Source organism: Microchirus variegatus, assembly GCF_963457635.1.
Source record: "Microchirus variegatus genome assembly, chromosome: 7".
Classification (NCBI taxonomy): Eukaryota; Metazoa; Chordata; class Actinopteri; order Pleuronectiformes; family Soleidae; genus Microchirus; species Microchirus variegatus.
This window is the reverse complement of record NC_139808.1, coordinates 18,106,910-18,132,479: the sequence shown is the minus strand read 5'-3', so window position 1 is coordinate 18,132,479 and position 25,570 is coordinate 18,106,910. Positions and strand designations below refer to the sequence as shown.

The 25,570-nt window shown below is 40.8% G+C and overlaps 1 protein-coding gene across 1 annotated transcript in view; it reads right to left on the bottom strand.

Moving 5' to 3' along the window:
- The window catches only part of cntn4 (contactin 4), a gene marked incomplete at both ends in the record, with an annotated part of 203,519 nt that overhangs the window by 32,329 nt on the left and 145,620 nt on the right, over positions 1-25,570 (bottom strand). The window contains one exon of the mRNA XM_083892325.1: positions 5,806-5,933. Within this exon, the coding sequence (XP_083748451.1) occupies positions 5,806-5,933 (128 nt within the window). The remainder of the gene's footprint in view (positions 1-5,805; positions 5,934-25,570) is intronic.

The following is a 25,570-nucleotide window of genomic DNA, read 5'->3' as shown; positions in this document are numbered from 1 at the left end:
GCGGCCATTTTTGAAAAAACGTGTTTATTTCCGATACAAAGTGTGATCTCACTTGTGTCTTAGGATAAATTTATTTGTATGGTTCTAATGTACTTCCATACCAAAGGGGACCTTTGCATCATGACTTGAAGTCAAAGGCCTATTTTTTGGCCTTAACCTCCCGACTATTAACCAGTGCCTATTTTGAGAGAGTCTAAATGGGATTGCAGATAATATTTTTTATTTATGCAGCCATGCAACCAACATTTTACCTATTAAATCTTCTACTCAACCTACAGTCCCGAGAAGATATGAATATTGTGAGGCGTGATTTGTGTGATTGGCGCGATGCAACACGCCAATCCCTCCAACTCTCTTTGGCGAAAAATCGCGTTGGCACGATCACTATTCAGCGTTGAGATTCTCCGGCTGACTTCACATACTTGTGTGGACACCCAGAGCTCTATGAAACTTGTGGAATCTCTTGTGGAAACCGGCGTCAGGTGTGGGTCCACAACCACATCCAGAGCCGGAGAGACAACAGGGAAGTTACACCATTTACTTCGAGACGGATGAAAACCGCTTCCTGTGATACTTTTGCATGACGAGCAGTTAATTTGACAACTTATCAAGGATAGGCCATGATTTCCTGCTACAGGCATGTGTGTGTCACACCTGTTCGTCGGCCAAAATACACAGACTTCTGGAATTGGCATCATTTGAAATGTGAATGCGCAAAAATGCACTACAGTCATTCGGTGCGACAGACACAGAGGGTGTGGCGCGGTGTGAACATTTGTGTTTGGTGTTAACTCATCATAATTGTTATTATTATTGACTGTGGCAATGTTTTAAATTTGTCTGTGAATATGAGTTGCATTTTATGATACATTTGGCTTCTGCTTTCTGCCCTGGGATAACTGATGAAAATTAGCTCATAACTAACTTTAGTTACAAAGCTGCACATTGTCCCTGCAAACTAACTAATAAATAAGAGGCTAACATCAGCATAGTCACATGCTGGTTCTTTTTAATCATGTACAGTATGATGTTAACATATGTTTATATTAAATTAGAAAACAGTTCGAGGTGAAGCCAGAAAGGAAGAAGATACTTTTCCTCAGAGACGGTGTTTAATCAACAACACAGCCAAACTCAAACCCATTATGGGAATTTTGTAATGTAACTAAAGTACATTTCTAATTGTTCCATTCAAGAAAATACAATTATGTTTCAGTTTTCCATCAAAATAATATTCTCTAGGAAAGTGATTTAAAGCAATAAGCACAGATTATCAGTAATATAATCCAAGCAATGTTCAACCTGCCATCGAGCCAAACACTTAAAGCCACCAACCTCCTGTTTCATAATCTCTTTGGGGAACAACAAAGAAGAAGTTTCCATCAGCCTAAGCCGTGTTTTCCTTTTATGTGAATCACAAGTTAATCCACCGCTGACAAGCACAAATGTGCAAACTGGAGTTAATGTGAATATCACACGTTTCAATCCAGGATTTCTTTTGCACCTATTCAACATTTGCATAAAATAATTGAAGGAAATACTATGCCCCTGCTAATAATCTGGTCCTTCATTTTCTGATACTTCTTTTTTTCCCATTGTTTTATCTGACAATAGGGTTTAGCATTGTGTGTGAAGGGGACTTACAGTAACAAGCTACCATTTGCAAATTAGCGCTGAACTTAAAGTACATCTGAGGCTTGTGTGGGAATGTCATTACATTTGCTAGTATGTGGTGATAAATCAAATTTCAAATTGACCTAATAATGGCAGTACAAAGTTAACGGATCATCCAAGTTATTACAATCTGTCCTCTGGGGATCATTAAAGTCTGAACAAAATGTCATGGCAGTCTGTGCGATAGTTGCTGAGATATTTCAGTCTGGAACCAAAGTGGGGGGTGGCAAAGGAGCTGTCATTTCTGGAGTTATGCTGCTATTGAGGCATGGATAAAAACTGTCAAATGCCTTAAACGCAAAGGGAAACACAATGGTTCAACCGCCTCTTCAGCTACATCTGCATTACTCCATTTTAGATTAAAAATGCATAAATTCTGCTCCAGATATGCCTGTCGTCCACAAAAATGCATAGGTTTTAGTTTGAAAACTACTGGGCTTATAGACTGACAAAACTAAAGACCTTTGAAAGCGATGACGCAGTTAGCTGCATTCACTCTGCAACAACAATAACACTCTTGCTCAATGTAGCAAGAAGCACAACAACCTTGCGTAGCGACCCCTACTGATCGGGCGGGAAATTGTAGTGTCTATCCGGCACCACGACGGAGAACTATGAAGGCTCGAGGGGTGTCCGTGGTTACGCAGTTGTAGAAGTATAATGTGGCCTTTACACTTAATGAATAATTTGACTGCACTATCTTGTCATATGTTTGTTGTATGTATCTGGTAAAGGTTGTGAAAGCTCTTCTTGATCCTTTGTCAGTTAATAAATACTTAAAGACTTTAGCTATTTTACATCATACAACATTAGATTCACGTAAAGAATTTTTGTTTATCAAGTTGCCATCTAGTGGACACAAGAAGGACTCTGTTAATCATCTAACAACACACTGTCTTGCTTTATGCACCTATTGAATGGGTCACGTTAATCATTATCAGGTTAAAAATTGCTCTCATAAAAGAAGTCCCTGCTTTGACTTTTGACCATTGTTTCTTGTAGTACTAGCACAACTTGGCCTGTCTCTACTTGGTTTATTTTGCTTTTCCAATTAGGGATAATACCTGGTACCTGGTACTTCTTTAGTACCTGCTCTGGCGAGGTTCCAAGCAAGCTGAGCTGATACTGAAATGTGACATCTACAGACTGCCAATCACTGATTGGTCAAGGACACTTACAAAATCCTGAAAATATGAGTTAATCTCCAACATTTAGCAAGGACATTTCTAAAATCTCATTATTTAGCGGAGGAGTCGGGTGTATTTAGTGACAGCACTGCTGAAAGATGGCGCTCGTGAGTCTAATCACAACCGGTTCAGCCGTACTTTAGTCCTGTGACTGTATCAGTTTGTGAACTGCGGTCCTGCAGGAATTACTGAATTTTTTTAATTGTCACATACTGTATAAAAAAACAACCTCATTGCAGTTTCATGCAGCTGTGCTATGAAGACCCTACCCACATTGAGGAGGTACTATGAAATAATGGAAAACGACGTGCCTTATACACAAACCATGTAGAGTCGAGCGTAGTAGTATGGATGTAGCCTCAGACAAAAAAAAAAGCTCTTTTCTACTGTTTTAAAGTAGAGGGATGAAGCAATATGCCATGATGAAATATCGTTAGGATTTACAAAAACAAGTACATGTGCTGTAATGTCAGAAGTTTTGAGTTTGCTGACCATCCGTAATAATCACAGGCACCCCTAATTACGAGGACTCATCTCCAGCGTAATCAAAATTCAGGGAGCATGTCTACAATCAAGTGCAATTAATTTGCTAATATCTCCCCAGTGTTGGCATAATGGAGACATTATCGGGGCTCATCTGTTGTGACTGCTCCTCTGCTGTTTGCTAGGCGGCTCTTTCAGGGTGGGAGACATCCAATGGTTTCTGACAGGTATTTTTCAGCGTTCATATCCCCAAAGTCAATTTGAATAAACTACTGTCATCTTCCATATGTGGCGGCTTGTGCAACACACACATTTTCTTCCCGCTAAACAGGCTCCCTAAATCCGCAATGAGACACTGTAATGTAAATTACCCTGTGTCCCATTTTCCACCCTGAATCGACTGTGACAAAAAGGCACAAGATCATATGCAGGAACATTTGTACGTCAGCTTTAAGTTATGATGATGGAAAGGAGGCGAGGGAGATAAAAAGAGAGAGAGAGAGTGTGAGGAAGAGAGAAGGTGTCAAATAAAACCCATATTCGCTTTCACAAGAATAATAAGTGGATAACCGCACCATCTATTTCTGCTGAGAGGACATATGAGGGTGTGTTTCCTTGCAGCTTGATTGGAAAATCACATACAGGCCATCAGCCTGACCCTACAGCGAGAGCTGCAGGTTTCACCGGACTCCCGCTCATGCTGATTGGCTGAGGGGTTTCTCTGTGTGTGTGTGTGTGTGTTTTCTGTCCCATTTTCACTTCACAGTGTGCTACAAATGGATAAAAGGAATGGCAAGAGTGATTCTGTGTTTCATTCATTAGGCCTTGTATTGGAGCTGTGCACTTAAAATGAACATGTGTAAAAAAATACAAAGGCTAATGATTATCTTTGTGCAAAGCCAGAGTTGTCAATGGCAGGAAGAGCAGGGATGCAGCATAAACCAGCGTGGAGGTTCACTTTGAGCTCCCACAAATTCTTGACTGCTGCTGACTTTCGAGCATTCATAATATATGGAATATGCCTTTTATAATTCAACAGCAAAAGGAAACATGGCTTGATTTACAGGAGACACTATTTCTATTCTTTTCTCCTATTCTTTTAAATTTCCATTATGTGATGTGCTTATTGATAGAAAAGACCGTGAAGATTTATCTTACTGTCTTTCACATTGACATTTATCGACATTAGTTTTCAAACCTGCTGGTTTAAATAAAAGCCAATTAATCCAGGTTTCTATAGCAACCTCTTCGAAAAAAAAAAAAAAAATAGGAAGATATTTTAGGATTTCTGTTGACATGGCATTTCAAGGGATTTTTCAGATAGCTACTTTGTAGAAGAAAGACAATTAAGTGGATGAAAGTTAATACCAAAAAAGCAAAGGAAGAAGGAAGAACTTTAATAAAAAAAAATATTTGACTTTCGTGAGTGGAGGAGAGCACACAGCGTTGGAAGGACTTTTATGGCCTGTGCTGTAAATTCCTTACAAGGTGAAACATTCACACCGGCACAGGCAAACTAATTTTGTTCTGCGTGGTCACATGTGGTTATATTGAACTGTATTCTCTGCTCGGCAGGTGAAAATGAGTGCTGAGTAAATTTGCACAGCCAGATCTTGCCCACAGGGTTTGACTTAACATCTCAGAACATGCACCTTGAAGTGAAACTGAGAAAGTGCAATAGCAGCCGATTTTATTTGTCGAACAGATTCGATATGATGCCTCTAACAATCTGTTCAAAATGTGAATCTATACTTAACCTTTTAAATCATTAGGCATGAACTTGTCTCCCTAAGGACAAAATACTGGGGGATTGATAAGTCTATAAATCTACACAAGCCAGCCAACAAAGCAGACCAAGGCAGAATAAGCAACAATCACACAATGTGAACAAAGGGCGGGGGGTGGGGGGTGGTGGGGGGGTCACAGTGAGGGTATAGTTCACCGAGTGTGTCAGCAAATACACCAGGCAGGAGGTGAGAACACTATTCCCTGGCGGAACGAGAACAGAAAACAGCAGTGTGCACAGAATAAAGCCACTCAGTCCGCAGCGATTTAGACCCCAGTTCACATTCATTTTTAATGAAGTATAATAAGTCACAGCGCCGGAGCAGAAATGAGAACAACAGCCCAGAAGATCACTAGAACCCTAGAACCATAGGCATATCCTATGACTGTAAAGGCACTAAGCTGAGAGTTTCCAACAACTTCAAGAAAAAGCTGTAAGCTATGTTTTCAACAGTACGGTTTGGAATGATAAAGCCTGATCTGGCTTGACTTTGCACCGCGGCGTGTGGGCAGGATGGTGACTGGAATGGAATGTGAGTTCAAGTAAGTATGAGCAGAACTCTGGACTGACACAGACGTCGTTGGTATGATTGACACTGTGGACACGTATGCACATGTGGAAACGCAAAGCGGCTCTCTGGAGACACGAAACGCGGAAAGTTTAACTCAAAAGTACCTTTAACTGTGACACTTCCTGTGCTGCTTGCCACACCAAACTGGTTCCTTGCCACACAGGTGTAGAGGCCTGCATCGGATTTGGTTGCATTCCATATCCGAAGGTTCCCGCTGTCCAAAATTGTGACCCTGTAACCGAAAAGAAACAAAAAACAGTTATATTAATGGTGGCTTGAAAAGTTGGTAACAAGTGCTGGCAAAAGTAGAACTTCTTGAAAGAAGAGTACACTTGTTCAGCTTCTCTAATTAAGTTGAGAGAACACTGAGAAATAGGATTGTATTTTCAGGGATGATTAATTCAGCACATGAATTCCAAGATATCGAGGACAACAGTGGCTACCTGCCCTTTGTGCGACGGCCACAAGTGCTTCAACAAAGGTCAAAAGGCCTTCACAAAACTTGACATTTCCTAAATAACAAGCAAAAATGGGAACGGTGCCCTTGAGACCACGGTACGGTGGGAAATCAAGGGTGGACCTGCACATCAAAGTTTGCTGAATTTTAATTATCTGAAATGCTCTGCTGAATCCGCAAACTGTAAATATGAAATAGCGTCAGCCAGAGTGTGAGGAGAGAGAATGATGTGTGGCTGCTAAATTGCTGTGTTCACCTATGGATGAGTTCACCCGAGAGTCAAAGGAGTCAGAGTGAGCAGTTTCATGGCTGAGAGGGTTTTACAGATTCAGGCAAAGAATTAACTAAAGGACAGAGAGATTATTTCCTTTAATTGCACTTCTTTATTTACACACACATTAACACAAGCAATTAAGTGTTATTGCAGACATATGCATGTCTGCGCACAGACACTCCAAACGGCACCAATGGTTTTTTTTAGATCAACAATGAATCAGGGTGAGGTGCTGGTGGTGCTGGTGGGGGGTGTTTGTCACGATAAACCAACAGATAATAATCACCCAAGTCTACATTTCTCCTCAGCTCTACAGAATTTTAGCGTCGTTCAGCTTATTGTGTTGCTTTTAAGGCCCAGACACATATACACTGCTTCACTTTCACTGCTCTCATCAGTGTCGTTTGCAGAGAAAGTGAACCACTGTTTAAAGCAAAATGACCTCATAAACCCACTGTTCACTACCTGCCCACCACTAAAGAACAAGTTAGGCAAAGTTAATGTATGGACATATGAAACATTTAGCAGTTAAATATGCACATATCCCCCCTTTAAAGGACAAAAGAGTACTTAAGTAAATGATGTGACAGGCAACACTCCATTTCTGTAGCTGCTTTGAATATTAGGTAACTATTTGCTAATGGCTCCATTTAGCCCTGGCATTAACACCAGTCATGAGAGATGCCATCACAAATCTAGTTCATAAATAAATTAAGTACGACTGTTCACACCTGGCATTCAACTGTGACCGTGTGAGATCAGATTTCACTTTTCTGCTTAAAAGCAGGGCCCACGGTTGGTGTAGTGTTTAGCACTCTTACCTTTGCAGCAAGAAGACCCGGGTTCCTGGGTTCGAGCCCCGTTTGGAACAAGGGTCTTTCTGCAAGGAGTTTGCATGTTCTCCCCGTGTGTGCATGGGTTTTCTCCGGGCTCTCCAGCTTCCTCCCACAGTCCCCAGATATGGGGATTAGTCACTCTAAATTAACCGTAGGTGTGAGAGTGAATGGTTGTTTGTCTCTATATGTGGCCCTGCCATGAACTGGCGAACTGTCCAGGGTGTACCCCACCTATCGCCCAATGTCAGCTGAGATAGGCACAGCACCCCGCGACCCTCTGGTGGAGGATGAAGCGGTAGATAATGGATGGATGGATGCTTAAAAGCAAATACAAATACATGTTTAAGATTTGATTGCTTGCTTTTAAGGTTTTAAATGGGCTGACCCCAACCTATTTATGTGAATTGATACATCGCCAAACTTCTGCTAGCATCAAACCAGTTGGATATTCCTAGAACAAGGTGTAAAAGCAGAGGTGATCGAGCCTATTCAATAGCTGCTCCCAGTCTGAGGAAGAGTTTATCACATAAGAGCAGCCCAGATTGTAGAAAAATTGAAATCCCTGCTGAAAACGCACTTCTACTCTCCTTGACATTCAATTCAGCATGAACGAGACAACTTGCCTTTTCTACTGCACTGCCTCGTTCTTATTTTACAATATTATACATCTCTATATATTTATTTATTTTTTATCTTGCTTTTTTAATTTCTTTTTACCCGTCTTTGCACTGAATTTGTTCTGGCTGTGATCAACTAAGGATAAAGTTGACCTTGACATTTGACAAATGAATACGTCATTTTGCTTTTAAATTATTATGTTTTTATTGAATCTTCATCTCCCACTCATTTGGCATGGCAAGCGAGCCTGGTCATGACACGCGTGACAGCAATCAGCCACTACTGTATTCAGATTATTTTTTTTCTTTGACTGCCAAAAGGCCAAAACTCAATGCACTCTGTGCATCAAACTTAGCGTCGAGTCACCTGAAGCTTCCCCGTTTGGACTGATTGAACAGCGATGTGACAGTTAACTGATGATGCAGTCCAAGCTCAAAGAGCGAGGAGTTCGATGTCGGCGGCATGAGTCGAAATGACACACGGCAAAGAAAAGAGTTCATCAGTTTTCTCTGTTGTTATGTGAGCAGGGTGTTTTCTCATTTGTTTGCACCAGTGATGCATTTAACTGGGTCTGCATGAGGAATGTGCTTGATACAGTCTGACAGTGACAGTGTTTTCCTCATGCCTCACTGTTGTTAGTGGGCCTTTTTTTTTCAAATGTTGGCTGTGATAAGAAAGTGCATAGACGGTTAGTCTTCTCTTCTGAAACCACATGGTGCTGCTGAGTGCAGACTTCTTGGTTTTATGTGAGGCAGAAATTAAAAAAAGGAAGTGCTGAATGCAAACAAGCCAACAACAGGCCATCAGTTACATGAAGGGATATTGCTGTGTGGGATGGCCCACAGTTAATGACATCAAACCTGCGGGCAGATAAATTTCAGGAAAATGGCCCATTTAATGGCACCACAGTCCTACAACAGACCATAACCCGGAGCAGAGTAAGCACAATTAAAACAACTGCTATACGTTAAATACATTACACCACCGGAGCTGTGTGTAGAAAAACAACAAATCACATTGTCTAAAGGGAAATGTGAATAGTTTTGCATGACTGTGAGTTTTTAGTTTTATTAGTTTTTGTTGTGTTTTTTTTTTTTTTTTACTACATATACAGCAACTATGTATATATATATTGTTTTTACAAGAGCAGCAATTGGTGGAAAGCACAACTCATGACCTGCACCTCATGAATTGATGCTGACACCACAAATTGATATCTCTCTCCTGTATTATATTTTTTTATGAGACAGAAAATTCTGTCACATGAAAAATATAATACAGAAAATGTTTCGGATTATTCAGCTGCTTTTATATATTTTAACACTTTTAAATAACAGTACATTAACAATATGGTAATATACTTACTAGTAGTAGTAGGGAAGCAATATTGTGGTATTAACATCTTATTTCTCTAATAATCATCAAGTATTAGCTTGGTAAGAACAATGTCAAAAGTATGTGGGACATAAGGGAGGATCCACTTCAACTTTATAACATGTTAATTTTTGATTCCCAAACATTTTAATGTGAAGGTTTAACAGTGATGGCAGCCTTCAGTAATTGTTATTACTCAGCTATTACTTTGCAGATAAGTTATTTCTCTCATCACTGGAAATTACATAAAAGAGGATACATTAATTACCTCCATATGAAATATTATTACCATAACATTAGTTAAGTTCTCATTTTCAAAGTTACTCTCACCTCCTGTATTTATTTGTGCACATCATAAACACAATTGCTCAATGTTCTGAACAAGTAGCAAATGCTTTGTCACATGAACGCAAATTATTTTGTACAAATCGTTTGCTGTTTTGCTGTAAAAGCTTTTGCAAACCAGATGTATTTGTTTGTGATTTATTTGCAGAGTAATAGTAATTTTGGAATCTGTATTCACTCAATTTGAGCTTTCACATGTGAGACAGCATTTCACCGAGTGATATTGCCAGCTTTTATTCTTTGGACCGAGATAGATTTTTTGTTTTTTGTTTTGTTTCGCTTCTGACTCATACACATAACCGATCACAAAGTGTGACATTCAAAATATTCAAATGAACTAATCTGGACAGCAAAGAAAAGCTCATAAGACCATACAAAACTCCATCCTGAAGCAGTGAAGTGGTAAAGTTTACTCTTTCTTTTTTGTTTAATTCAGAATAATAACTGAGCACTCAATTCTGAATCCACCTATTTCTTCTTAACCACATCGTGCTTGGTGTGTATAATACGACGGTACGTGTAATGCACTTTTTCCACAGATGATAGACAAAGGAATTTAGATCCAATCCACACGTGTTTCTTTATCACCAACCAGTCGTCAAGAGCTTTGTTGGGCGCAATCATCATTGTGTCAATCCCGCCCAGCATCTCCTAGCATTTATTTAAACTGGATGTGTGTGACTGTAGAAAAATGTCAAAAGAATTATTGCATCCCTTTAATTTAATCAGCTCCTAAATTTCATTGTGTCTTCCCTGGCCCGAAAAATATGTAGCACAGTCGCTTTTGCACCAAATATACTGCTATATTTGGTGCAAATCGGCTCTTTGTGAATCCTGCTGGTAAATGAATAAACAAACAAGCACATAGGTGGAAACATAACCTCCTTGGCGAAGGTAATTAACTGTTATAATCAGAGAGAGTGGAAACAAATGGGAAAAGCTATTACTTTTAACTAGAACAAGCTCTGACCCAGTTCAAGCCGGACAGCACAAGCCTCGCAGCAATTCCTCAACATAACTAAACACCTGCATTTGTGCACTATGCTCTGGGTACCCACAAGCCCCTTATCCTCAGGGACAAAACAGATACCATGTGACGCATGCACCATGCATCTTGTGAGATGAGGCTTGTGGGAGAGCAAACAAGTGGTGCCGCACGTGAGCTACACAATAGCTCTTATAGAGAGTTAAGTCCTCGATGGGCCTCCTGCGGAGCCAAGACTGTCCTCGGCCATTCACTGTGTCGTCTACCATAACTGTAACTTCATAGGACCATATAAATTTCTTCTCTGGATGACATGTTGCCTTATTTTTGATTTTACACTGGTTAGTCTAACACTTGGGATACAAAGTGTAGGTGGGAGTTGGAGTACTGAACTGGAAATAGTTAGAAGGCCGAAATGGAAGTGACATTTTGAAATCCTCGCCCCAAAGGCTTTTGTTGCACCAGTTGAGAGAGTCACGTGATTTGAAGTGTGTTTACATGATTCGCCACTATCACATTTTTGAGTCGCATTGACAGGGAAATATCTGATCTGTTTGTTTAGGTGACATTTGCAAATGCACATATCTGATTCCTATCTGATTTATTCCCAGACATGAATGAGGCTTGAAACTGGAGCACCTGAGGAAAGTCAAAAAATCCACATCAGACACTTCTTGCCCGCCCCTAAGCTGCCGCTGTATCCACACTTGCTCCCTCCGCCAGATCTGACTGTATCACACTGCATTGCTTGAAAGAGCTTTTTTCCCCAAATGAATGCTGCATCGTTTCTGTTCAAAAAGACCAAACAGAAGCAAAATCATTTCGACAACTAATACCAAAAGCTTCACAGCGCAGCTTTAATGCATTCAGTTTCACCTTGTAGTTGGTTTGATAAATGAAGTCCTTGTTCTTACTTTTCGCCATTGTTGTTGCTAACAACGTAACATGCTCTGAAACAAACAAACAACTGCAGAGGAGATTCTTGTTTACACTGCCATCTGTTTTTAGGTGTGTTATTGTATACACCGATCACTTCTGAAATGGGGCAGAAGTGCTCGTTTGGATGCAGACCATCTTTTATTTGAAATTGGCATTTTTAATTGAAAATGTAATAGTATGGATGTAGAACTCAGAGGTGCAGTGGAATGGACTGTGTTCATCATTTGAGTCTGAAGTTAATGGAAGAACAGCTGAATGCTGCAGAAGCCAACTGAGGTGTGGCAGTGGTGAATAAAAGATGGAGGCTTACTATTAACAACATTTCAGTTTTGCTCCTGCCTTCCTCTTTCTCTGCCACAGCCCAGACAACATGTCTGCGTGGTGTGCCCATTATGTAAGGAGACGTTTCCCACCTCCACCCTGAGGGAAGCCAGCAGAGGGGCAGGTATCAATAATTCACAGGTGAGAGAAGCACCAAGTGCCAAGTCCTTTCATCTGCACTTCACATGGGTTTAATGGACAGGATGATAATTCTTTTCAATTATTTCGAACACGGTGCCAAATGCACTTTTGTATTCTGAAAAAAAAACACACACAAAAACACAGGTGTGTATTTTGGGTGAGATCAAGCCTGTGAGGACGGGGGCTCTGCAGTGTTGATCCTCCCCGCTGTGTGACAAGATGAAAGAGACAAATAACATCAGTCACGGAGCAGCTATCACGGGCACTGTGAAGTGGAAATCGCAAGAACGAGCCGAGCCCAAAAGTAAAAAGCCTGTTTTTTTGTTATTTCCTTACGTTCTCTTTCAGAAGCTGTTAACAGATGTAGACACTGCCTATTTGTAAGCTTCCCCTCACAATCAAAAAGCACTTGAAAACCTTGTTTTGATGTTTTTTCAGACATACTCTATCTTTGAACTCCTTGATAAATGCTTCATTGTAAGAGGAAACGGTCACAAAACAAATAATATGTAATGGAAAAGAAGTGCAGCGGCTTTCAACTAAGTGTGGGGGACTTTCTAATGGCAGCAGGCTCAAATAGTGAAATTCTATTTCTACACAAATGCCCGTTGAAAAAACGGGGGTAGCATCCCACACTCACAAACATGCCTATTCCTTTTTAATTGGGAACATTCTGGAAGAAAAATAGAGATAAGTATTAAAGCTCACATAGAGTGGTCCTGTTGCACATATATGTTAGTTATGGAGGTCTACTTACATACATTAACTTGTTTTTATGGTCAAAAACCTCCTAGTTGCTGTAAACGAGCCGATAGAAATCCTCTTTTCTGACGCTGTTTCCCAGCCGAGATATTTCAGACTCAACTCTCACCCCGGCTTCCCAACTGTCTTGTGATTGGCCAGTACCCGGAAGTGAGATATTCAGCACACTCGCTCTCAGAAGTGCAGCTCCCCCCTCTGGAACGGTGGATGCACTGCTACTCATTATCAAAACATTGTTTTAACAATGTTTAAAAATAGCTTCGTCACGACTCCCCGCCGCAGTCCCTTTTATGACTTTGCCCCGGAGTCAGACCCAGAGTCAGAAGACACTGTCGCTCGTGAAACACCTCCACAACGGACGTTATTCTTCTTCTGCCGTTCAATGTACGCAACCGGATGTGCCCGGACTAGTGCCCGGAGCAGGACGATCTGCTGTTCAGGAGAACTGCTGTTTATGTAACCGGACCGGGTTTTTTCAGAGATCTCGCTGAGCCCGAGATTACAATAAAACACAGCGTTATCAGCAATGGCTGAACTGTTTGTTTTGAACCTTCAGGGCTTCATAAACAAGGTAATAACACACTATAAATACACACTAAAAAACAGCGTTAATTGGAACTTCCGGTCTAGGTCCGCTTTAAGAAGAAATGGAAGTGGAAGATGAATATGGCAGCAATGCAACATTACAGAGGGCAATCGCAAAACACCACAACCAACCAACCCAAACTGTCACAATCCAAATAATGTGCCATCAAAACAGGCAATACGAATTTTGCATTGAGGAGCAGGGTAAGCCTCACCCTCAGCTGTGCTCTCTAGCTTTTATAATCACACAAACTGGTGGAAGCCATTCAACAAATGGGGGGGAACAAATCCTAAAGCAAACAGAGGATGGTGTCAATCTCCATACATTTACAATGGGGAGAAATTGCAGAAAAATAGGATAAGGAAATGGATCAAGAAAAAAACAAAACAGAAGTAAAGGAAAAATCCAAAATAAGGTAAATCGAACGATACACAATTCTGAAAACTCCAAACTGGCTAGCTTGAAAGCAGAATTCCACAGGCCTTCACTCAAACATCATTCCAAATTAGTTTAAAAATATCAAAACAAAAACTGTGTCAACTCTGCAAACTCAGTGTTAAAAACATGTCAACAGTGTGTCAAAGTATAAACGAGGCTTCAGGTGTCTAATAATAAACATGTCTCTGTTGTAATCTTTTTATATCTGTGCACTGCCTTTCTTTGTACTGTAAAATACTATTTCAGGACGAAAAAAGAGACAAGAACACTTTTAAAGGTTGTGTTTTTGATTGAATACATCAGTGTTTATTTGTTGCCCTATAAGACATAAGCATGCAATAACTGTGTGTATTGTTGAGGCGGACGGAATTCGTTTTTTTTGAGGAGAGAGAACGTTGTTTTCACAATGCAGATCAAACTCTTCTCAGTTTGTGTTTAGAATTGTGAGCAATTGAACGAGTGACTTTCTGGAAATGTGTTTAAATATCTGAGTAAAGTTGCCCACAACTGCTGAGAAAAGATTTTTGTCCATATTCATTCATTTTCAACAAGGCAAACTGGCAACAAAAACTGAATATTTTGAAAACTGGATAAGATCAAGGAAGAATGGACATGAAAGAGAAGAAGTAAAGTATGAATTGAGAAGGCAGTAATGCAACACCATGGATGCCAACTGCAGAAAAAACACCACCACAATGACCCAAACTGTCACAATCCAAATAAGGAGTGAAATCATGATAGCTCCCTTTCTAAAACGGGGTCGTGTATGTTTCCCCTTATTTTCCACGGCAAGAAAAACAATTGTGACAAACTAAATAAAGAGAAGGATCAAGAAAATATTGAAAGAAGATCCGAAATAAGACAAAATTATGGAACTGCCAAACAAAAACATAAAAACACTACAACCAGTTGAACTAAGTGTGCGTCTTGAATGTGGAGCAACATTCTAATGGCAGCAGCGGGAGCCTTAACCTAAAATGCTGAAATTCAGTCCACTAACTCACAGATGAATGAGGAGGAACACTCGTAAAAGTTCCACATGCAAACAATGTGCATAATCACAGTTCACATTCTGAAGTCAGGGTTCTAAACCAAGCTGCTCATGAATACTTAGTGAGCCTGAAATGGCTGATTGGTAGCATGACTGCAAGAAAGAGGCCTGTATGCATGTCTGCTGAATTAATAGGGTAAATAAAAGCGCTTGTGAAAACAGGGGTTAAGATTCTATCAGTGAAATTACTCAGCCATGAGACCACAGGACGGGGAGATTGTGACAAGCTTATGGTGATCTCACCAAATAATTAGTCTCAGCAAAGGCCTTTTATACACAAAGATTATTGCCTAGGTGCAGAGACGGCTCACTCAGCTCACCACTGCAGCAGGCACTCACTTACAAACACCAGTTAGCTTAATGGGAAAGGCGAGTATGTAAAAAAAGTACTGCAGGGGATGTGTTTGATATTATGTTTGCTCGCCGCAGTAAGTGCACAGATAAGGTGAGGTGTGTGTGTATGTGTTGCCGCGTCTGATCCACACTGACCATCGCCGACCTACCTGCAGGTGACGTTTCTAATCATAATTGTATCAAAACGTCCAGAGGCGAGCGGCTGTAACGTGGTGAGGGCACGGAGAAAGAAGGCGAGGTCACCACATCCTCTGAGCCGGGACACGGGGTGGGATCTGACTTCAGGTGTTGATCTATGCTCTTGACTGCTTTAAAGAGCCTGAAGTGCTGAGTGGGGAGGGGCCGTGTGAGATAAATTGAAAGGCTGTCCCTCCTGAGGTTCCCCACAGTGTGCTGCGCTGCAGAGAAACGGCTTTGTCAGCGGCATAAATCAAGCCCAGCTGTGCAGCGTAGACTCCTGACGCTAAAACCTGCCAAGTGTGGTGCAACTTTCTCGGATGCCGTTATGCAGCATCATGATTAAACAAAAGTGCCTTTCTCTTTTCTTGTGAAGTTGTCAATGCCAAGGGTAAAGGGCAATTAAAAACCACAAAGCAGGTATGCTCTTTCTTTTTTGTTTTGTTTGGTGTTCTTTCAGTCAACCAAGCAATTGGCTGACGGTCGTGAAACAGGGACACCTGGGCATTTACTTTTTGACAATTTTCCAATATAGGAGTAATTGATATTGATTTTTGTCGTACTCAGACCTGTACCATTGACTCTCACCTTGTTGCATGGATCATTAGCTGCAGCAAATGATCAGAACAATGCCACATGACCTTATGATGGGTGATGACAAACTGATTTTCAGGTTTAAAGGAGCTTTAAATGCTATTACAATTACTGCTCGCAAAACAAACTATATTTAACATCACTCAATATGTAGTCACATAAACTTGATCTTGTTGAGCGGTCACAGAGGTGAGCTGCAGCTAATTGCAGCAGACGTAAGGTGAAAAGCAGGGTACATGCTGGAAAGGTTGCCATTCCATTACAGTGCCAAAATGCAGAGACATTAACACATCAGTTTAGAGTTTAATTTAGAGTTGGATGACTGTGGATTGTGGGAGGAAGCTGGATTACACAGAATGAACCCACATACACTAGAAAAACATGAAAACCCCACATAGAAAGGCCCTCAGTCAAACCACCTACAGGTGAGACAAAGCATGGACATCAACTTGGTCCAACCAGGATTCTAAACGTTGACCATGCTGCTGTATGAGGCAACAGTGCTATCATTACACTTGCTGTAAGTGAAAACATGGCTGCCAGGAGGACAGAAGGGACAAAAAAACAGATTTTAGCCACTTCTCTCAGTGGAAAATTAAGTTTGTAAACCGTTCACTCATCTGCACCAAACTCCATAGAGAAAATCTGTGTTTTTAGCTCACGGGGACACAGGAGCTGCTGTTCTACTGCTGCCTGGTTTGGTTACTTTGTGTCACTAAGGTATATACAACAAAAACATTCAAACATTTAAGGTGTAAAATAACACATTTGAACTTCCACATGGAGGCCATAGAGGATCAACGACTTTTGCGTCCTGTTTAGTTAAATCACTTATTTTTTCTATGGACTTCGGTGTGAGAAGTGAGCTGTTTGGAAACCAGTTTCCAGTTCTGAGGAAGGCAGCAAGCATAGTCTTAAGCTACTGGAGACTGACGCAGGGTGTAGATTTTTTATTAAATGTGCCTTTTGAACTATTAATAATGATTGACACAAAATACACACTCATTCCCTGAGTCTCACCTTTTGGGAGGGCAACATCACTATTAGAGTTCATAGCTGGCAATACTTGAAATTACTTTCCTTTTGGTTCTCAGTGTACTGACACTTGTCTCCAGGGCAGCAGTGAGTATTAAAGCTTCTGCCAATATGGCTGCTTTATAAAAACACAGCCAGGGGACAGAGGTGCTGGGCTGCTGTGCAAGTATTAATCTTTTACTGTATGAAATGCACACTACCACCACCACTACCACTACAGTTCCTGTGTGTATTACCATAATGTAAGCAGGGAAATGGCAAGTTCTTCCCCATAGCCCTAACAGCCAGGATGTATTGCCCTATTTCTGTATTACTTTTCTTGATAGATATATAGCAGGCATTATGCACTTGCACACCGCATTATAATACTAACAGTGTCTTGTACAGTTTGTTAAGCCATTTTGAATATTGGATTCCCCATCCCAGGGATTGGCTGCTAGATTTATTTTCTAAATAACAAGAATGTGCAGCCTCAATATTCATAATGTTGAAATAAATGAAATTAAATGCCTGACAGATTTCGGTATCTGGTCTCACTTCAACAATAAAAAGAAACAGTGCTCAGGATGACATCATGTCCCCAGGCATGAAGATATTGTTATTATTATAATGAAAAAATGAGCATAAAAAAATGTTTCTTCTCAATAACACACTCTCTCTCACACACACACACACAACGTCTGCTGTCTAGAAACCTCAGTGGTAAAGTACCCTCTCAGAAGTAATGTTATGTAAATGTTAATTTTTTTTTATAGGAAGGTGTCTTAATGAAGCAGGCTGATTGAGAACATCTTAAGTCGTGTCTGTGGAGCCCGATGTGATTGTGTTGGTAATTGCATTGCGAGCAGGGGGAGTTTATCAGCTCAGACCGCACAGGGGGTTTGTGTATGTACTTCCAGAGGATTCCTTTAATCACAAATTGCTCTACTGCTTTTATTCCCCCTTTCAGAGATATTCATCTCTTCCTATGTGCTGAGGTATCCCTTCAGGAATAAAGCGCACACACATGTTCCACGGGAAATTGTCAGAGGAACCAAGATGGATTACTCATGCTGCGCTGGCGGATTCTCGCTTTGAAAAATGATATCAGCTACAGTCCTCCAGATAAAAATAATCCTGGCGAGCAGTACATGGGATGTGGATGGTAAAGAGGGTTCTGACCTAATCTCAGCAAACATCTCAGAATGCACTTTATCTCTGCTTTGAAATTTCTTTGAGTGCAGTCAGTTAGCAGTAGATTCATAGGGAAACATGTCTCCTCCCTTTGCTTAACAGAAAATTAAGCAAATGCAGAGTCTGATTGATTGAAAATGTTATAGCAGGACATTACAGGACCTGAAGTCTTTGTAGACTGAAGGATAAATCTGTCTCTGAGGTGACGCGGCGGGATGTGAGTGGTGCAGCACAGCCAGGATAGCTGGAAGGTGAATTGATCTGCTAATCATTTTGATGGTCCCTAAATACAACAACAAAATCAATCAACGTCTGTGCTCATGACCTGACAAGCAAAGGTCAGTGTAACGTAAAGTCTGTCCATCAGCAGTGTGTCCTTCAACACAGAGCACTCTGAGGAACAGAATAAAATACAATTACGTGTAGAAACGTGGCGTCCACTTTTCTTGATTTTGTAGCACGCTCTGCATCTGGACAAGATCTTGGACAAAGTAAATCTTTGTAATTTCCTTTGGTGAGCCAGAGATCTTCTTCATTCACTCGTTACTCGCTTATTGTTCTGCAGGGAATCTCATGTCAACAGCGAAGAGAGACAGTGACACTTTAGTCTACGTACATCAAGCAATACAGGGTGCATCAAACAGTAGGTGGCGTCGTAACAAACAAGGACATCAGCGGTGGGAGACAATTGGTGAACTTTTTTTGGGGCAAAATTTAAGCACTTTCAATGACCCATGTCTATTTCGAGTAATTTAAAAACAAAACACTTCTTTCAAGGACCTTGAAAATGTTTGCAATCTGAACAGCGCCATGTCAGTTTTTCAATACTGACATTACCTGTACCCACACATCTAGTGGACGATACTAGCAGTCAGTTACACTGCAGTCACGTTATATCAGGGAAGGCCATGATACTATAGCATTTGAGACCATTAACTCCTCAGGCAAATATCTATTGGTATTATATATGAAATGAGAAGTCTTTTTTTTAACCATTAAAACAGATTATTTTTGCAACCAGAGGAGTTGCCTCCGTCCTGCCTTCTGGGCTTTACTTTTGAAAACAGAAGTCTATGTCCATTTTTATGTGCATTTTATGATCTAAGGCCAAGCTGTGCTCAGAGTGGCCTCTGCTGGACCATAATTGAAATGGTCTGATGCACTTCTGAATTCCAAAGTGTTTTTAAGATGCAAGTTTGAATTTTGGGCCCACGGTTGGTGTAGTGTTTAGCACTCTTGCCTCTGCAGCAATAAGACCCGGGTTTCTGGGTTCAAGCCCCGTTTGGAACATCTTCGGAACAAGGGCCTTTCTGCAAGGAGTTTGCATGTTCTCCCCGTGTGTGCGTGGGTTTTCTCCGGGTTCTCCGGCTTCCTCCCACAGTCCAAAAACATGCGATATGGGGATTAGGTGAATTGGTCACTCTAAATTGACCGTAGGTGTGAAAGTGTGAGTGAATAGTTGTTTGTCTCTATATGTGGCCCTGTGATGGACTGGCAAACTGTCCAGGGTGTACCCCCAATGTCGGCTGAGATGGGCACAGGACCCTCTGGTGGAGGATAATGGATGGATGGATGGAAGTTTGAATTTCAGATAAAAAATGACAGCCCTAGCTTCTATGGGGAGAGAAGGTGGGTGGGACTCCTTGGTGTGGCTGTTTTTTTTTTTGGTTTTTTTTAAAGCAACAATCTAGGCAGTGAGGTGCAAAATCCAAAGCACTGGTCAGCTGTCCACTGCAGCCTTGTCAGGTCATAAACCTTTCCTCAAGGTGCAGTAATGAAATATGCCCTTCTGGATATGTAAGCTTTCAGCCTGGCAGTGGGCACTCATATCACTACACACTTCCAATGGCAGATGTTCAATTAGAGCCCAATGTGTTTAGTCAAGATCTGATGAGAAAAATGTGAAGTGACATTTACACATGATGAACCGTGTTTTTTAATAAGTGGAACAGCATGCAGCTTGAAAAAGAGGTGACTGAAATAGCAGTGCTGGGGCCATCCACTCACACACACACCATTTAATCACCACCTTTATTAATCCACCTGTTTCCATACAGAGCTTATTAATTCCAAGTTCTCATAAAATTAAACCCAGAGATATTTGATGAGACTTTTATTAAAATCTCCATGAAACGGAAAACAAAGGCACCGCAGAAAGATCGGAAGATACGGATAAGTAAATTAATGCAAAGTTAGCTGCTCTGCCTCCTCTGCAGTTTCCGTGTTCTCCTGACACTGATTCTTCCTGGAGTGAGTCTGGCAGAGCAGATGGGCCTATAAATGGAGATCACTCTTCAAGACATCTCTTCATTTTACGTGACAACCATTTTTATTTGCTCTGCCAGTGTGGGAAGGATATGCAACATGCGGGAGGGACAATTGTACCAGTGGGTCATGACTACAGGCAGGATCCGGCCAATACAGTGAACAGTGAGTGGTGTTTCCCCTCTCTCTCTATGGGCTAATATATTAATCAGCATCCACAGAACATACAACAAGCCCCCTGTGTCTCTCCTGAGCTTATCACTTTAAGCTTGCACCTACAGCTCAGATATTAACAGACACAGCTTTAGGCTGTAAACATATCTAGCAGATTATTTCAAGGATGCTGCAGGCAAATGAGTCACAACCACATCCTGTGATAGTAATTTATCATGCTGACTGATTCAGGTGGCACATTCACTCCTCAATGTCTGTGTTGATAGTGCGGCAATTAAAGAAGCCTCAAAGTGTATGTGGGCGTGAAAAAAAAGAAAGAAAATAAGAAGCTTTTGATTTCTTTACTGCAGGAGTTTAAAACCACCAACCTATTAGTGCAACAAGCTGCACGGGGTTTGTTTCCATTTTGTGATTTTATTACATGGTTTTGGTCTTGATGAAATACACGTAATCCTGGTACACAAATTATTGTGCACTAAGAACTAATGTTTGCAGATCGACAACTGTTTCTATTTCTTTTATAAGAGGAGTGGACAGCAAAGGTTTCCTCATTCCTGAATCAGCATTTCTGTTTTCAGTCGGATTTAGTCATGCATTAATAACGAATTTACCCTTTTATAAATAAAAATGAGGTCTGTCAAAGTAAACAGGACGGAGCTGAAACGATAATGTCGATGGTGAGACATAATTCTGCTGTGCCTACATCATTTTAGATCAACACATGTTAATGCTGAAGCCGCACTAGTGAAACATAGTGAAGTGGGTCATGATGGAGAACCCACATCTCGACATGTGGACAATGACACTGGTCATCTGCACAACCCTAGCAGCAATAATAATGCACAATTTGCATAAAGCAAACATTTGTTCACTCTCATGCTGATTATGGTAAATGAAAAAACATCCCTTAATATTTAAAAATGGAGTTATTGAATATGATATAGAGTATATATATATATACACTCAACAAAAATATAAATATATTTGTGCTTTTTTTTTTTGTTGAGTATATATATATGTATACATACATATATGTGTATGTGTTTGTGTGTGTAAATATATATTTATTTATATATTTATATACCTGTCCTGAACCAGACATTTTCTTTAGACATTACGTTCTACATTTTCCATTCACTCTCACTGTAACATCAAATGCCTGACTTCTGCAGACAGAACTGGGTTATGGGGTCTCTGTAGCTAGGCTAACATTGGTTTTTAAAGTTTGTTTATAATGTGACTTACAGAGTCGGCCAACCCTAAAACCTGTTAACTTAGGCAAGTGTGACCTGCAGCAGTTTCTGATGGCTCCTATGGTGCATTTCAGGGGGAAATGAATTCCCGATGAGTGGAAATCATCTGCTGACATCTTTACTACAGGAACAGGAGCAGGCCGGGGACAAATTCATCTGTCATCCAGCCAAGAATCACTGGTGTCACAGATGACGAGCAGCTCACAAAGACAAAAACACCATCAGAGGTGGGGGGGGGGGGAGGAAAAAAAAATCCCACAGAAATTGACTCGGATGGAGTCCAAGAGCCTGTAAGTAGAGAGTGTGAGTATGGGACTGATGAAACAAGCTGTGGGATTTATACTATGCTAAAATGTTTCATGTTTCACTTTTACGAGAGGAAAAGCTTCAAGGATAAGAACTGTCTTCTCTCTGGACAAACAGTATTTCAACAGCAGTATCAAATCGTTCTTTATATACGAAAGTCACATTACAAAAACAAGTGTTGGAAAATAGAAAGTTAGGGTCACATTGGGACACGTATGCAACAAATATATTGTGGATATTAGAAATACTAGTTAGATTGGTAGATGCAGTCAGATATAAAGAAAAATCAAAGTCTTAGAATTTCAATATGTGAACTAGGGGTTAGCCGATTAATCCATCCATCCATCCTCTACTGCTTTATCCTCCACATGAGGGTCGCGGTGACAATCTCAGTTGACATCGGGCGAGATCGACAGTCCATCACAGGACCACATACATAGACAAACAACCAGCCACTCTCACAAATGGTCAATTTCGAGTGCCCAATTTACCTAATCCCTGGGTCTTCTTGCTGCAAATGCAGCAATAGTGTTAACAACTACACCAACTGTTTGGTCATGACTGATTCATCATTTTAGCCAATTTTACATCCTATAGGCACTTTTCTAGTCTTCATAACCACTTAAAGTCCCTTCACACCACTTCTTCTACCACATGTCTTTCATACCTTTGGGCAGCTGTGGCCTAGTGGTTAGGGCTTCGAGCTCGAGACCGGAAGGTAGCCGATTCAATCCCCGACCAGTCCGCAGCTGAAGTGCTGTTGAGCAAGGCACCTAACCCCCTCACTGCTCCCCGAGCGCCGCTCACTGGCATGGCAGCTCACTGCGCTGGGTTACATGTTCTACACCTGTTCACTAACTCACTGCAGAATTGAATTTCCCCTTGCGGGACTTAAAGGGTTCTTAATCTTAATCTTAATCTACCTATTCACACTCTGGTGGCTGCTACTTGGGGTTAAGGGGCTTTCCCAGGGACACATTGGCATGTAGACTAGAGGAGCCGGGAATCGACCTTCCAGTTGAATGACTTGCACTACCACTCAACTACTCAACTACTGTTGCCCCAAATGGCTGATCTGCCTTCACCCAGCATGTGGAGCCATCTTGGCATTGAGGCTCCATGTGGTTGTGGTTGTAATTATGGTTTTGCACCTACAGGGTTCCAATATTTTCATGGCATTGCTCCAATGATTCCAATGCAAAAGTGCGCAGTTTTCTAAATTTTGTAGCTATTTATGGATAACATGTTTCAGGGTTTGACTTGACTAACCCTAACCCTAACCCTTTGGAAATAAGGACCAGGTACTCCAAAAAACAGCACAGAAGAGCCTGTGTTCTGGGGGCAGGTATTAACTAAGGTTTCAGTTGTAGCACTTTCTGTCACCCTAATCTGTCCTGAGTGTGTACCTGGCAACGCCGTCAAATCCATCGGCCATGGGAGCAGGTCTGACAGGGACGCTGAGCTTTGGTGTTGTGCACTTAAAATTACCTGAAAATTCAAGGCATGAGCCAATATTTTATTTAAATGAATTTGGCATGTTGATTAATTTTTTGACTGTACATATTGACTGTTAAGGTTACAGAGAACTTTAATAAAAGTTTCTCATTGTTGTACAGCTGTGTTCCTCCACTGTGTCAATGACTCGACTTTGACTTTGCTGACAGATAAGTCGATCTGAAAAAATGAGACGTCATTAATGCCCAGGTGTGTGATAAAGATGATGGTTCCCTGTACTGAGCCTCACCATGAATACATGTATACAGGGGAGGGTGTTGAGGTTATTTACAGCACACTGGAGAGGAGCATTTTCTGACAAGATTAGGATTTCTGTCTTATCATTTCAGAACCAACCCAACCAGTAACCAGGCTAACATGTGATCAGAGGCCATGCAGGGCACTGAGGTGGTGGTTGCTGTGAGAATCCATGGCAACATTTTATTTATATAAAAGCTTTTTAAATATAAATGCTATAAAAGATGCAACTGCAACATGACATAACCTGGCCTGCTAATTAAAAAGCTGACAAAATATGCATCTCCATGAATTAGTTTCCACTCTTTTTTTGTTTCATATATTCAGTATGAATTTCATAAAGAAAAGATGTGTGACTCTTGCTTTATGTTCCTCTGTGTGTGTGTGCAGTGGGAATACACTTCTGTAGTTGTTTGGAACCACTAATCCGGGTAAAAAAAGAAAAGAAAAAAAAGGAGGTTAAAAAAATCGTTGAACAGATGTTACCTTGGCAACAAGGTTCCTGTACTAAGCTTGTTTCAAAGATGTCACTCAAATGGTTTCACTCCCAAGCTGACACTGGTGCATAGTTTTACACGCTTCACACAATATTAGTGGGTGTGTAAAGTAGTTTTCTGCTGGAAATCAGGGGAAAATTTAATATTTTTTAAACAAAATTAAAAAGAAAAAAACCCCAAAAACCTTGCTATAATATAATTAAAAAGCCAAAGGAGATCAATAGATTCAGTCTGAGGATTGCAGAGCCTTAAAGAACAATCATTTCAGGGCTGTCACAGCCATGACATCATCAGAGAATGTTTCACAGCCAGTCAGCAGGGTTTTCATTTTAAATCAATAAAATAATTAGTGGAAGCCTCGACTTTCCGAACACAGCAAATGTTATTACTGTCAGTATGTTCAGAGAGTTCTGTTCACAGAGAGTTTATGTACCTGCTGAAATCTTCTTGGTAGTCAGTTGCAAAGACAAACAACATCACAAATAATAATAAGTTAAATACTTTCAATGAGGAAGTAGTATAAAAAAAGACACTCATTTATTGAGCATCTTCTGTAGCACATTTCAAGCCACAGGTATGAAAACAAGAACAATACAAGAACACACAAAAGCCCCTTTGAGTGCAAATGAGCTGTGGACCCACTGCTGCCTCCATCACTAAACTTCAGAGTGTTATTTTTATGACTTTGGTGTTTGAAAGCCCTTATTCAGATTTACCACTGTGACACAAACGTATGAAATTAGGCAGCAGTATCAGTAGCTCCCAGCGAGCTTAAAGCTCACATAGAGTGGTCCTGTTGCACATATTATGGTAGTTATGGAGGTCTACTTACATACATTAACTTGTTTTTATGGTCAAAAACCTCCAAGTTGCTGTAAACGAGCCGATAGAAATCCTCTTTTCTGACGGTGTTTCCCAGCCGCGAGATTTGGGACTCAACTCTCTCACCCAGAAGATAGAGTCTTGTGATTGGCCAGTACCAGGAAGTGACATATTCAGCACACCCGCTCTCAGAAGCGCAGCTCCCCCCTCTGGAACGGTGGATGCACTGCTACTCATTATCAAAACATTGTTTTAACAGTGTTTAAAAATAGCTTCTTCACGACTCCCCACCGCAGTCCCTTTTATGACTTTGACCCAGAGTCAGACCCAGAGTCAGAAG